This window comes from Protobothrops mucrosquamatus, unplaced genomic scaffold (assembly GCF_001527695.2).
Source record: "Protobothrops mucrosquamatus isolate PMUCROS unplaced genomic scaffold, P.Mucros_1.0 scaffold_226, whole genome shotgun sequence".
Classification (NCBI taxonomy): domain Eukaryota; kingdom Metazoa; phylum Chordata; class Lepidosauria; order Squamata; family Viperidae; genus Protobothrops; species Protobothrops mucrosquamatus.
Genome location: NW_015386302.1, coordinates 1,233,164 through 1,246,645, shown reverse-complemented (window position 1 = coordinate 1,246,645; position 13,482 = coordinate 1,233,164). Strand labels below are relative to the sequence as shown.

Sequence of the window (13,482 nt, the reverse complement as noted above, 5' to 3'; positions counted from 1 at the left end):
GGTGCTATTGCACCAAACAGTAAAAAGAGAGATTCATTTATTTCAGGATGATCTAGTCATTAGACAAAGGAATCTCAGAACAAAAGGCAACAGCTCTCAACTTAAATCTTGAGAAATTTCCGAAGAAAATATTCCAGCATGAATACCAAAAAATAACTCCTGCTGGATTCTGATAACAACTATAAAAGAAATTGTAGGAGCTGCTTTACGAAGAGTCATATTCCCAGAGAAAGGCTGAGAAAATGGAAGTATCTCCTCCTAGCAGGCAAGTGGTCTTGTTCTTTATTTCTCTATGTAGCTCTGGTATGTTGTGTGAACCGTTCCGCTATTCAGTGCCTGAGGAGAAGAAAGCTGGATCAATAGTAGCAAATGTGCTAAAAGATTTGAAGGTAGATGTGAAGGAGCTCTCTGCTCGCAGAGCACAGTTGATTTCTAAGAGTTCCAGGCAGGATTTCCAGCTGGATCCTCACTCTGGGAATATAATATTAAGGGATAAAATTGACCGAGAAGCTTTGTGTGGTCTGACTGATCTTTGCACTCTATTCTCTGAAATTTTGCTGGAAAATCCTTTGCAAGTGTTCACAATTGAAGTTCAAGTAGAAGATGTCAATGATAATTCCCCTACATTCTCTCAGAATCAATTCCTTTTTGAAATACCTGAACAGACTCCCATAAATGCACGTTTCCCTTTGGAGAAAGCACAAGATTTAGATAAAGGAAAAAATGCTATCCAAAACTATATACTTAGCACAAATGAATATTTTAAGCTGAATGTACAAAGTCAAAACGATGGCAGCAAATATGCAGAACTGCTTTTGGTAAAACCATTAGACCGCGAGGTGATCCCTCAGTTTATCCTCACTCTGGAAGCTGTGGATGGAGGGATCCCAAGGAGAACTGGCACAGCACAGATAATTATTGAAATTCTGGATAACAATGATAACGTGCCCCAATGTGAACAAGAAATCTATAAAGTGCAGTTGATGGAAAGTAGTCATCAAGGTTCATTGGTTGCTAAAGTTGAAGCCACTGACAAAGATATTGGATCCAATGCTCGCATCATTTACACTTTTAGCCAAGCACTAGCAGATGTGCTTCGATCATTCAGCTTAAACAATCATACTGGGGAAATTACGCTTATAGGGAAAATTGATTATGAAGAAAACCATAATTATGAACTCAACATAAAAGCCACAGATGGAGGAGGACTCTCCACTTACTGTAAAGTTCTTGTTGACATTGAAGATGAGAATGACAATGCCCCAGAAATAGTTTTATCATCCATCACTAATCCTTTACCAGAGAATTCTCCCCCAGAAACGCTGGTGGTACTTTTTGGCATCAGAGATCAAGACTCTGGAGACAATGGCAGAACTACCTGCAACACTGACAAAAACCTGCCTTTTATATTAAAACTGACTGAGAACAATTATTACCAGCTTGTGACTCAACAGCCACTGGACAGAGAACAAATGTCACAATATAACATCACCATCACAGCCACTGACCAAGGTTCTCCCAGACTCACTTCAATGACAGTTATTAGCATTCAACTTTCAGACGTCAATGATAACCCTCCAATGTTTGAAAGATCTTTCTACAATTTGCACTTGAGAGAAAACAACATTCCAGGACTGCTCATTGGATCAGTCCACGCTGTGGATGTGGACACAGAACAAAATGCCAAATTGACCTATTGGCTTTTGCCTGGGAAAATCAGGGATGTCCCCGCATCATCTTACATCTCCATCAACTCCGAAACCGGGAACCTGTATGCCATCCGATCTGTGGATTATGAGGATATACAAGATTTCCAGGTGATGGTGAGGGCTGTAGACAAGGGCTCGCCTCCACTGAGCTCAGAAATCATGGTCCGAGTTCTTATCAGAGATGAAAATGACAACGCCCCCTTCGTCCTCTGCCCCCTTCAGAACAGCACTTCTCCATCAAAGGAGCTGGTTCCCAGGGGAGCAGAGACAGGCTACCTGGTCACCAAAGTGGTGGCAACGGACAGGGATTCAGGGCAGAATTCTTGGCTTTCCTATCAATTGCTGAAGGCCACAGATCCGAGTCTCTTCGCTGTTGGGACTCAGAATGGGGAAGTGAAAACCATGAGGCCGGTGAACATCCGAGACAGTTTCAAACACACTCTTATTGTGGCAGTTAGGGATAACGGGCATCCGCCTCAGTCTGTCTCTGCGACCCTAAGAATTCTTCTAGTGGACGGCTTCTCTGATTCGTACATGAAAATTATGGATAATCCTAAGAGTGAAGTCCCGCAGGAGGAAGATCATACTCTAACCATGTATTTGATTATCTGCTTGGTTGCCATCTCATCCATTTTTCTGCTTTCTGTCATGGTGTTTATTGCCACCAAGTTTCAGAAGCGAAGGAAGTTCACAGGAAGTTCTCATTCTGCATCTAATTTCCCCGTGGGACCAAGTTCACAAGACAAGTGTGTGGATCCTAATACTGGGACACCTTCCCAGGCCTTCAGCTATGAGGTATGCTTAGCTGATGGATCTCTGAGCAGTGAGTTCAAGTTCCTTAGGCCTTTCTTTCCTGTTTTTACTATGGAGCATCGAAAAACTCTGCTGAATCCACAGATTAGAAATGATTGCTGTGATCTTCCTAATCAATTGGAGGAAAGAGAGGATATATCCCAGGTGAGAATAATTATTAACGCAATTAATTTTAAATCTATATAGTTTGAATGATTCAGAAATAATTAAGTTTTAAAAATGGAATAGTGTCTATTAAAGTACATTATCATGAATTTCCATATAACTAGTTCTTTTAGGGTAATGTACTGACAAATTTGTATTGGTTTTACATGTATTTTAATTTCTACCTGGGTATTTATCCTGCACTGTCATATGTAATTTGGTAGGTGAGAAGTTATGAAATACATACTGCCTTAAAAGAAAACTGTACAATTTTCCAGGAAGGAAACAATTTGTGAGGTTTTTGAAATGTGGAAGCTACAGCTGGTGCAGCATGCGGCGGCATGGGCAATTCTTGGGGCCTGAAGGATGGCCCAGGTAACACCACTGCTCCACAAGCTCTATTGGCTGCCTGTCTGCTTCCAGGACCAATTCAAGGTGTTGGTAGTCCTTCATGGCATGGGTCCAGGCTATCTGAGGGACCGTCTTATCCCAGTGGGATTGGCCCATTCCACCCGTGCCAGCAGAGGAGGCATGCTGCAAGCCCCGTCAGCCCGATTGTTCCAGCTAGTAGGTTCCAGGAGAAGGGCCCTTTCTGCTGTTGCATCTGTCTTCTGCAACATCTTGCCCCCTGGTGTGAGGTCAGCCCCAATCCTCATATCCTTTTATAAGGACCTAAAAACCTGGCTGTGCCAATTAGCTGGGGGCCCCAATGGGGGAGCATCACAGTGGGGGTGGTTGATCGATTAACAACATTCCACCTCCACCACATCCTGACTCTACACCCCCCCCCATTTATAATTAGATCATAGTGTTTGTGGGTATTAATTTATTTATGTTATATGTGTGTGTGTGTGTGTGTGTATGTATGTATGTATGTATCTATATCTACATCTACATCTACATCTACATCTCTATCTCTATCTCTATCTCTATCTCTATCTCTATCTCTATCTCTATCTCTATCTCTATCTATCTATCTATCTATCTATCTATCTATCTATCTATCTATCTATCTATATATATATATATATATATATATATATATATATATATATATATATATATATATATATATATATATATATATATATATATATCTTGAGTGCTTTTTATGCACCCTGTCGACCCAAATATGGGAGAAAGAAATCTTTTGCCTGTATCAGCTCAAACTAGAGCCATCCACAGGCAGCAGTTGCAACTGCGACATCATATATGTTTTTAAAAATTTGAATTGCTAACAAAGAATTAAGGGAGAACTGGAATAGCTATTTCGAACTTATATATGTATATATATATATATATGTAGGTCTTTGGTTATTCGGGTTTTCACCTACTAGATGCAATGCTCCTAGAAGCACGAAGCCGAAAACACCAGCCTGAAGATGACGAATGGGACTTCGTCAAAACGTCGCCAAGACACTTCCAATTTTACACGGGAGAAAACTCGAATAACCAAAGACCTACATACAAACACCCGCAAAAACCTCAGAAAACACATATATATATCTTCTCTGATTGTAAGCTACCAAGAGTTAGCAATAGATAGCAATAGCAGGTAGACTTATATACCGCTTCACAGTGCTTTATAGCCATCTCTAAGCAGTTTACAGAGTCAGCATATTGTTCCCAACAATCTGGGTTATCATTTTACCGACCTCGGAAGGATGGGAGGCTGAGTCAACCTTGAGCCGGTGAGAATCGAACTGCTGAACTGCTGGCAATCAGCAGAATTAGCTGCACTCCTGCATTCTAACCACTGTGCCACCTCGGCTCAGTTACCTTGTGGTAAGACAGCAGCCAATAAATTTTATTTATTTATTTATATATATTTTTCTTTTTACGACTGTGTAATCCCTTCATTTGGGACAATGTTGGGGTGACTTGAATGCAGCCGAGCATGTACTGGCCAGATGCTCTTCCTGACACCTACTCAGAGTTTGCAGTAGATATTTTCTCTTTGTGCCCCGATAGAGAAACATTTGTCACTGCCTAGGATTGAACTATCAACCTTCTGAATGGGAGGCAAAGCATCTTCATTTGTAGGCCACCACACTGCTCTAATGAATTTTATAAACAAAAAATAAAATGTTGCAGGGAGTTGAATGGGTGTTTTAGGGAAGGAATGTGGACTGAATGAAAAACAATTTAAATGAAATTTGAGCACATTGATTAGAAACAGAAGGGTTTATAATGTAGCTCATGATCAAGGCTTAACTCTGATTGATGGAGAGTGATACAAGTGATTTAACGCTTAAGCAGGTCAGGATTTGGGGAAGTGTGTGGTAAAGACAGCCATAAAGGAATGTAACAAACAATTGCTTTTCTGAAACAGTAAGGTAGAAAGGTGATCTTGGGCCAATCTCTCTCTCTCTCTCTCTCTCTCTCTCTCTCTCACACACACACACACACACACACACACAAACACACACAAACACACACACATTCACCCCTCCACACAAAGAGATAACTCATAGATAATAAATCATAAGACACAATCATAAATCATAGGATATAATCAATTGATATATCATAATATACCATTATCAGAAAGAACTGGATTACACCCTTTATTAATAATTTTTTGTGCAGATTGTTACTCTGTTTCTTTTCTATATAATTAGATAGTTCATAAGATAATCTGCTAGTGGATAGATAAAAATGGATTTAATGTAAGTATTGTCTAAACAATGGAAATAGAAGTTTTGCCTAGTTCACCACATGGTGGCGATATTAACAAAGAAACCTAGTTCTACTTCCTCACTATCAGGGCAGACAGTAATACAAAATTGAACAAAAGGAATCTGACTCTTTTTGCGATGAGACATATGCAGATTATAAAATGGCAAAGACTGAACAATTAAAAATGATTTGCACAACTAAATCATAAAGAAAGGAAAGAANGAGACTGGAATCATGGAGAATTGCTTTTGGAAAAGACAAGGTCTGTATGTGCTTCTCTCTTTCTCATTCTTTAGAGTAATGTGTGCTTCAATTCGCTTTTCTGTCCCTGAAGAAAAGAAAAAGGGGTTTCTGGTGGCTAATGTGCTCAAGGAATTGAAACTGGAAGCAGGGGAGCTCTCAACCCGCAAAGCACATTTAGTTGCTGAGGGCACTCAGGAATACTTCCACCTTGATATTCAGACTGGGAATCTGTTGATTAAGGATAACATAGACAGAGAAGCTTTATGTGGCCAGAATGATCCTTGTGTACTTCTATCTCAGCTTGTTTTGGAAAACCCCTTAGATATCTTTAATATTGAAATCAAGATAGAAGATGTGAATGACAATGCCCCCAAATTTTGGAAAAACAATGTGGAGATAGACATTCCTGAAAATATTCCTATAAGTATGATATTTCCCTTGGAATTAGCCCAGGATGATGACTTAGGAGATAATAGCATCCAAAATTATATTCTCAGTCCCAATGAGCATTTTCAGCTTGAAGTACATAAGAATGAAGATGAAAATGATAATATATATCTTGTTTTGAAGAAAACATTAGATAGGGAGGAGATGCCATACCTTGGATTGACTCTAATGGCTATTGATGGAGGAGCTCCAAAGAAAACCGGTACAGTTCAAATTAATATTAATGTTCTGGATAATAATGATAACTTTCCTCTGTTTAGCAAGTCTGAATATAAGGCAAGAATAAAGGAGAATCTCCCTCAGGGCACTCTTGTAGTTAAGGTGGAAGCCACAGATCTGGATTTGGGTTCAAATGCACAGATCCTCTACTCATTCCATCAAGTGCCAGAAAGAATAATCAATTTGTTCAATTTAAATGAAAGAACAGGAGAAATCACTGTTTGGGGTCAGATTGACTATGAAAAAGAAAAGAGTTACAGCATGAACATCAGAGCAACAGATGGAGGGGGTCTTCCAGATCACTGCAAATTACTAATAGAGGTTGAAGATGTGAATGACAACCCCCCAGAAGTGTCCATCATATCTCTGACCAGCTTCTTAAAAGAGGACTCTCCCCCAGACACAGTAGTGGCCGTCTTCGGTGTTAGAGATCAAGACTCTGGAGACAACAGCAAAACGGTCTGCTCCGTGGAGATGAATCTCCCTTTTGTGCTCAAAGGCACCACAAACAACTTTTATCAGCTTGTGCTCCAAAGTCCCCTAGACAGAGAGACGGTCACTGAGTATAACATCACCATCACAGCCATTGACTGCGGCTCTCCTAGGCTCACTTCAACAAGACTGATTAATGTTCAGATCTCCGATGTCAATGATAACCCTCCTCTTTTTGAAAAGCCTTTATATGACATGCAGATCCGGGAGAATCATATTCCAGGCTTGCTCATCGGCTCAGTCCACGCTGTGGATCTGGACACAAACCTGAATGCTAAAGTGACTTACTCAGTTCTGCCTGGGAAGGGTGATGGCCTTTTGCCCACTTTCATTTCAATCAACTCTGAAACTGGAAACCTGTATGCCCTCCGATCCCTGGACTATGAGCAGATAAGAGGCTTCAGAGTTACTGTGAGGGCCTCTGATGGTGGTTCTCCTTCCCTGAGCTCACAAGTGATTGTCCGCATCNGGCTTTCCTATGAATTGCTGAAGGCCACGGACCCAGCCCTTTTCAGCATAGGAGCGCAGAATGGGGAAGTGAAAACCAGGAGAGCCCTGAATGAGCGAGACACAAACAAGCAGAGGCTGGTGATTCTGGTCAGAGACAACGGTCTTCCTCCCCAGACCAGCACGGCGTTGCTTAATGTCCTTCTTGTGGATGGCTTTTCAGATCCCTTCCTGAGGAGGGTGGATGTCAGTGTGCAAGAACCGGAAGAAGATAAAACCTTGACCAAGTATTTGGTGATCTGCTTGGCTGCTGTCTCCTTTGTGTTCCTGGTCTGTATTGTTGTGTTTGTTGTGGTCAAAATCCTCAAGAAGGACCGCCAAAGCCATTTTACTGCAGCTGTTCCTCACTTCCCACCTGCCAGTGCTGATGCCCCAGAGAACTGTGCTGATTCACAGAATGGGTCGCTTTCCAGGACTTACCGTTATGATGTTTGTTTGACTGGTGGATCCTTAAGTAGCGAGTTCCGATTTCTCAGGCCTCTCTTTCCTGTCCTGTCCTGTCCTGGGGGAGATGTTAACATCCCAGGCAACCACTGGACTTCTTCTGGCCCTGAAGATTTATCCAAGCAGGTTGCAGTTAATGGGAGAACGAAAGAGGTGAGGAAAAACATACAATTAATTCAGCCTCTTTCTATTTATTCTCCCTCTGTTTTTTTTGCTCTATCAGTTATTCTTGAACTGCATGCTGGTTATTTATTTAAAAAACAGGCAATTTTACTTTAATGTTAGTTGAGAGCATAGATCACAATTCTTTTACAGGTAGTCAGTCCTTGGTTAACAGCTACTCCTTTAGTGAACATTTGGTATTATAATGCGCTGGGTGGTAGTTACGACCGGTCCTAGACCTTCCAGCTGTCCTGGAACCTCCCTGATCACTTGATTCTGATCTGGGCACTTGGCAACCAGCTCACACTTAGGATGGTTCTGCATCCCATGGTCATGTAATTTTCAGCCTTCGCTGCAGGTTTCCCACAAGCAGTTTCAATGAGGAAGCTGGCAGGGAGGGTTGCAAACTGCTCGGGTAAGTCTTACCTGGCTGCATACATTCCCCCAGCCTCTCTGCAGTCACGCTGCGCCTTGCACACTCTCCCCAGGCCTCACTGTGCTCCCGCTGTGTGTCCTGGCCATTTGCAGTCTTGGTGCACTCCAGGAAGAAAAAATTATAATGACAGCTATGGGGGGGAAGGGAGTGATCTGGAAGCAAAGCTATTAGGGTAATTAATGGCATTGAACACAACAAATGTAATTGCAGGACTGATTTGAAAGAAGTTTCATTCATAAAATTATCAAGGTCAAAGAGGAGAATGGATCTAGATATAGCATAATATACATGTACATGTACATGTAGATATATATGAATTATAAAGAATATCGGTATTTTGGAGCGGTACAAGTAGATTGTAGAAATATGCTTCTCTCTTTGGTCAGTTTCCAACCATTGTTTCTTGTCCTGCCCTCTGGTGCTTTGGTGAATAACGTGACCCCCCCTTCTTTGTGGCAGCCCCTCAAATACTAGAATATTGCTATCACGTCTCCCCTATTTCTTCTTTTCTTTAGACTAGCCAAACTCAAGTCCTGCAGCCGTTCTTCATATGTTTTAGTCTCCAGGCCTTGCTAACTCTTGCATTGCTAATAATTAATTGGTTTGTAACCAATTTCTATTCCAACATTTTTTGAAACTTTATCACCTTCTCCAGAACTCTTTATTACTACGGGCCTCTCAAATTGTAGCACTGCAGCATCCAAAAATTATAAATGAATTTCCGCAAAACTTCATCCAAAATAAAACTAATTATTTAATTGTAGTTAGGGTTGGGCAAGAAATGAATAACCACATACTTTTAATTTAATTTAAACTTTAATCACTTTATCACAGGAGTTCTCTTTGCAGTTGTGGACTCTGCTGTCAAAGCAAGGAGTTAGGCCCAGAGCAAATGCTGATAGTACTATCATTTTGTCAAGACAAGATTGCCCTCTACATTCCTTTAAATTTCTTTGAGTTGCAATACAGTTTGAGAAACCACGAAGCCCTAGTATGAAACCCGTTATTAGTTAACCTTAGTCCTTTAGAACAGTGCATGCCATCTTGGAAAGGACAACTTTTCATCACTCTTGTGTCTCTATACTCTATTCCAAGCACGTTACAAGCCTGCAATGTCATTTTTGATTCACAAAGATTTAATCCAACTTCCACACTGCCAGCCTGGATTTGGAGAAAATAGCATGCAGTTTGTAAGTGTACATGGTTAGTATCAAGATTGAGAAGGACTGTTGCAGTTCAGTGTCAAAGAGTATTCATTTGTCTTTTAAAATAAATAAGGGCCCAGATTCAATTCCTGGCCATGACTGAAGATAAATTTTGGATTTGTTTAATATTTACTCACACAAACACAGTAGTAGCTGCATTTGGAAGTAGGAATGCCAAGTTGCACTAGCCATACTTTTTTCAGAAATTATCTAGTGATTGGGAAGGTTCCATTTATTCAGTATCTGCTTGATAGCATAGCCCTACGTTTATCTGAAAGATCAAGGCAGATTTGCCTATGTAAAAACTATAACAGCGTATCAGACTGAATAAAGTCTTTATAGTTCCTGGATATCAGAAGCATCAGTAGAAACTGGAACCACCTAATAACATTGCCTAAAATTGAAGGATCATATTAATTTTGATTGGTTGCACACTCAGCCGGATGTTTAGATTGAGTTTGGCATTTATATCCACCTATCATGTCCTTCCGAAGGACCTGGGATAGGTAGATATTGATGTTTAATGATGTTAAAGGTATCAACGCAGGATGTAAAGCTGCCTTTTGCAATTGACTGGTGGTGATTTTTTTCAGTGCCCATGGTTTTCAAGTGATACTCCAACTGTTTTGGGATTGGGATTAGGCAATTAGCTACATTTCCCTATATAATAACAGAAAACCCAACCCCCCAATCCGACCTTTTGAAATGACTTTGGTTCCCACGGCACAGAGAATTGTTTAGACTATCAAAAGAAAACCCTCTATTTCCCTCCTTCCGTGCTTATGGCAACCTAGAACGAGCAAGATGGCTTCAGCCAGGTTTGTTGTAGAGTTGACAGTCAGACCCCCTAAAGCACGGATGTCAAACTCGCCGCGTCACGTAACATGTCGCAACATATCGTGACTTTTTTTATATTGCCAGAGCTGGGGTGGGTGTGGCCTCCGCATGATGCAACCGGCCTGCAGGCTGGCAGTTTGACAACCCTGCCCTAAAGAGAAAGCAAATCCTGCAAGGAAAACAAAAGCATAAATTAGGAATCTGAGAATGTTTATCATAAAATTGCCATATTAGTCAGTCTGCCTTAACGTCCGCACTTTTCACCCACGTAGCTTCCGATAACGGATAACCTTTCCACTGCAGTAAGTATTGCAACTTCCCTTTATACAAACTAGAATCAAGAATGCGTTTGATTTCGTAATGGGCTTCCCCTTCAACTATAATGAGACCTGGTGCCTTCTTAGGGATTGGTCGTAATAAGGATTTCCTGGCAGGCTTTAGCAAACTGCAGTGGAAAACAGGGTGAATCTTCCCTAATAACCAAGGGAGTTTCAACTCAACTATAACAGGACTTACAATTTTAGTTATGGGAAAGGGACCAAGGAATTTAGGTCCTAATATCTTGCTAGGTAATTTAAGCCTTAAATATTTGGTAAATAGGTAGACTTTCTCCCCCACATAAAATGGCCTCTGAGATGATTGCTTCTTATTAGCGTGCTCTTTATACGTTTTTGTGGCTTGGGCCAATGCTTTCTTTACATTAGCCCAAACACCCTGCCACGATGTCACCCAATGGTCTAAGGTTTGCAAGATGGGGATTCTTGTGAATATTCAGGCATGGGAACAATTTCCCAGCCAGTAGCTATTTTGAATGGGGTAACTCCAGTGCTGCTGTATACTGTATTATTATATGCCACCTCAGCAAAAGGCAGGAGGTGAGCCCAATTGTCTGTTGGTAGTTAATGTAAAATCTAAAGTATTGTTCCACCATTGCATTCACGTGTTCAGCTGATCCATTAGTGCTCGGTTGAAAAGCTGATGAGAGCCCTTGAGTGGACCCAATTAGCTTGACAAAGTCTCTCCAGAACCTCACAGTAAATTGGACCCCCCCTATCCGATATAAACCTTTTTGACGCTCCATGGAGGCAGTAGATATGTTTCAGGAACAGCTTGGTAATTTTTGAGTGGAGGGGAGCCCTGAGCAAGCAGTGAAATGGGCTTGCTTTGAAAAGAGATCAATGACAGTCCAGATTACCGTATTTCCCTTAGTTTTTGGTAATTCAACAATAAAATCCATGGCTATCTCCTCTCAGGGTTGGGATGGATCTGCTACCAGTTGCAATAACTCTGGGGGCTTGCCAGGACATTTCTTCATGGTTGCACAAGTGGCACAGCTCTTTACATAGCTTTCAATGTCTTTTTTCATCCCTGGCCACGAGACTAAGTGCAATGTCTTTAAAAATCTAAAGTGGCCAGCCAGCTTGGCATCGTGACTACATTGAAGGGCTTGAATTCTGAGGGAAACTGGCAGGTATAGTTTGGACCCCTTCCAGGCTAAACCATCCCGATAGGTCAACAGGGTTTTATTCTCCTGGAACCAGGTATCAGTCTTTAATTCTTCTCTGAGCTTTTGGGTCGTGCAGCTTTCTGTCTCAGTAGATAGCCTTTGCATCTGACCTCTTGTGATCACATGAGAAACTGATTGCAGTAGCAGAATGATAGAATTAATGATTTCTTCTCAGCATCTTTTGTATTGGGGCATTCTCAACAAGGCATCAGCCAAAAAATTCATCCCTCCAGGGAAGTATTTCAAAGTAAAGTTAAAACAGTTAAAATATTATGCCCATCGTACTTGTTTAGGGGACAATTTTTGAGGGGTTTTCAGCATTTCTAGATTTTTATGATCAGTCTATACTTCATAAGGCACTTTGCTCCCGTCAAGGAAGTGGCCTCAAGTTAGCAGCACCCATCTTACTGCAAAAGCCTCCTTCTCCCAAACATCCCATCACCTCTCAGTGTCTGTCAGTTTCCTAGAAGGGTAGCCACAGGGTTGTAGGTCCCCCTTTTGGTTTCTTTGTAGCAGTACTGTTCCCACAGCTACATCACTAGCATCAGTTTGGATGATGAATTGCTCCTCAGGGTCAGGGTATTTGAGAACAGGTTCGGCTGCAAACAGTCTCTTTAAGTGCTTAAATGCTGCTTGGCATTCCATAGACCAATGTAACAGTTGACAAGATCGGGGCTTTTCCCCTCCTTTCCCAGTTTTCAGTAGCTCAGTGATTGGCAGAGCTATCTTAGTGAACGATGGAATGAATTGCCAGTAAACATTCACGAATCCTAGAACATTTTGAAGCTGCTTATGGGACAGTGGGGGCTGCCATTCCAGCACCATCTTAAATTTGGCAGGGTCCATCTCCACCTACTTCACTTATTGAAATGTGGGGCTGATGGAATTTACATTTAGAGAGCTTAGCATAAAGTTTACCCCTCAGCAGCTTCTTGAGTACTTCACGCACTAATTTGACATACTTTTCCATGGTGTCGGTATAAATAAGGATATCATCAAGGTAGACTAAGACCCCCTTGAACAAATGATCATGCAGTACTTGATTGATAAATAGCATAAATATGGCAGGGGCTCCTTGGAGACCAAAAGGCATAACCTTGAACTGGAAACTTCCCAGGGGCTATTGAAAGTTGTTTCACATTCATCCCCCTCCTTAATCCGCACCTATTTTCTTGGTATGTACAGTCTGTCAATGTCACTGTGAGGATTTCAATGGCACAGTCAGTCACCCAGTGTGGGGGGAGCACATCACATTCCTTTTCACTAAATACCTCCACCAAGTCTTCTTTTTTTTTTTTAATTAAAATTTTTATTATTTTCAAGTATAACAAAATATAAACATAAACTTGATGCATATAAATACAAAACATCAGTACACAAAAGAAAAGATACTTTACGGGTGATCCCGGCTGCCCCCTCTCTGCTTCCCCCTCTTTCACCTACCAAGCCTTCCTCCCTCTAGACTCTCAACCACTCCACCTTCCTCCTTCCACTCCCTACTTCCCAACCTCTTTCTCAAGCACCAACCAGAAGCAGTTTGGGGTAACAGCCAGGATCATCCTCATAAATATACTTCCAGAATAATTAATAAACACATCAATTTTTATATATTTTTATCCTTTTCCCCCCTCCCCCCCC

The 13,482-nt window shown here is 41.3% G+C and overlaps 1 protein-coding gene across 1 annotated transcript in view; it reads left to right on the top strand.

Annotated features, from left to right (window-relative positions):
• The first annotated feature begins 242 nt into the window (after window positions 1-242).
• Window positions 243-13,482, top strand: part of LOC107299354 (protocadherin Fat 4) — a 57,892-nt gene continuing 44,652 nt past the window's right edge. The window contains 3 exon segments of the mRNA XM_029286767.1: window positions 243-2,666; window positions 3,090-3,304; window positions 5,642-7,850. Coding sequence (XP_029142600.1) covers window positions 243-2,666; window positions 3,090-3,304; window positions 5,642-7,850 — 4,848 coding nt within the window.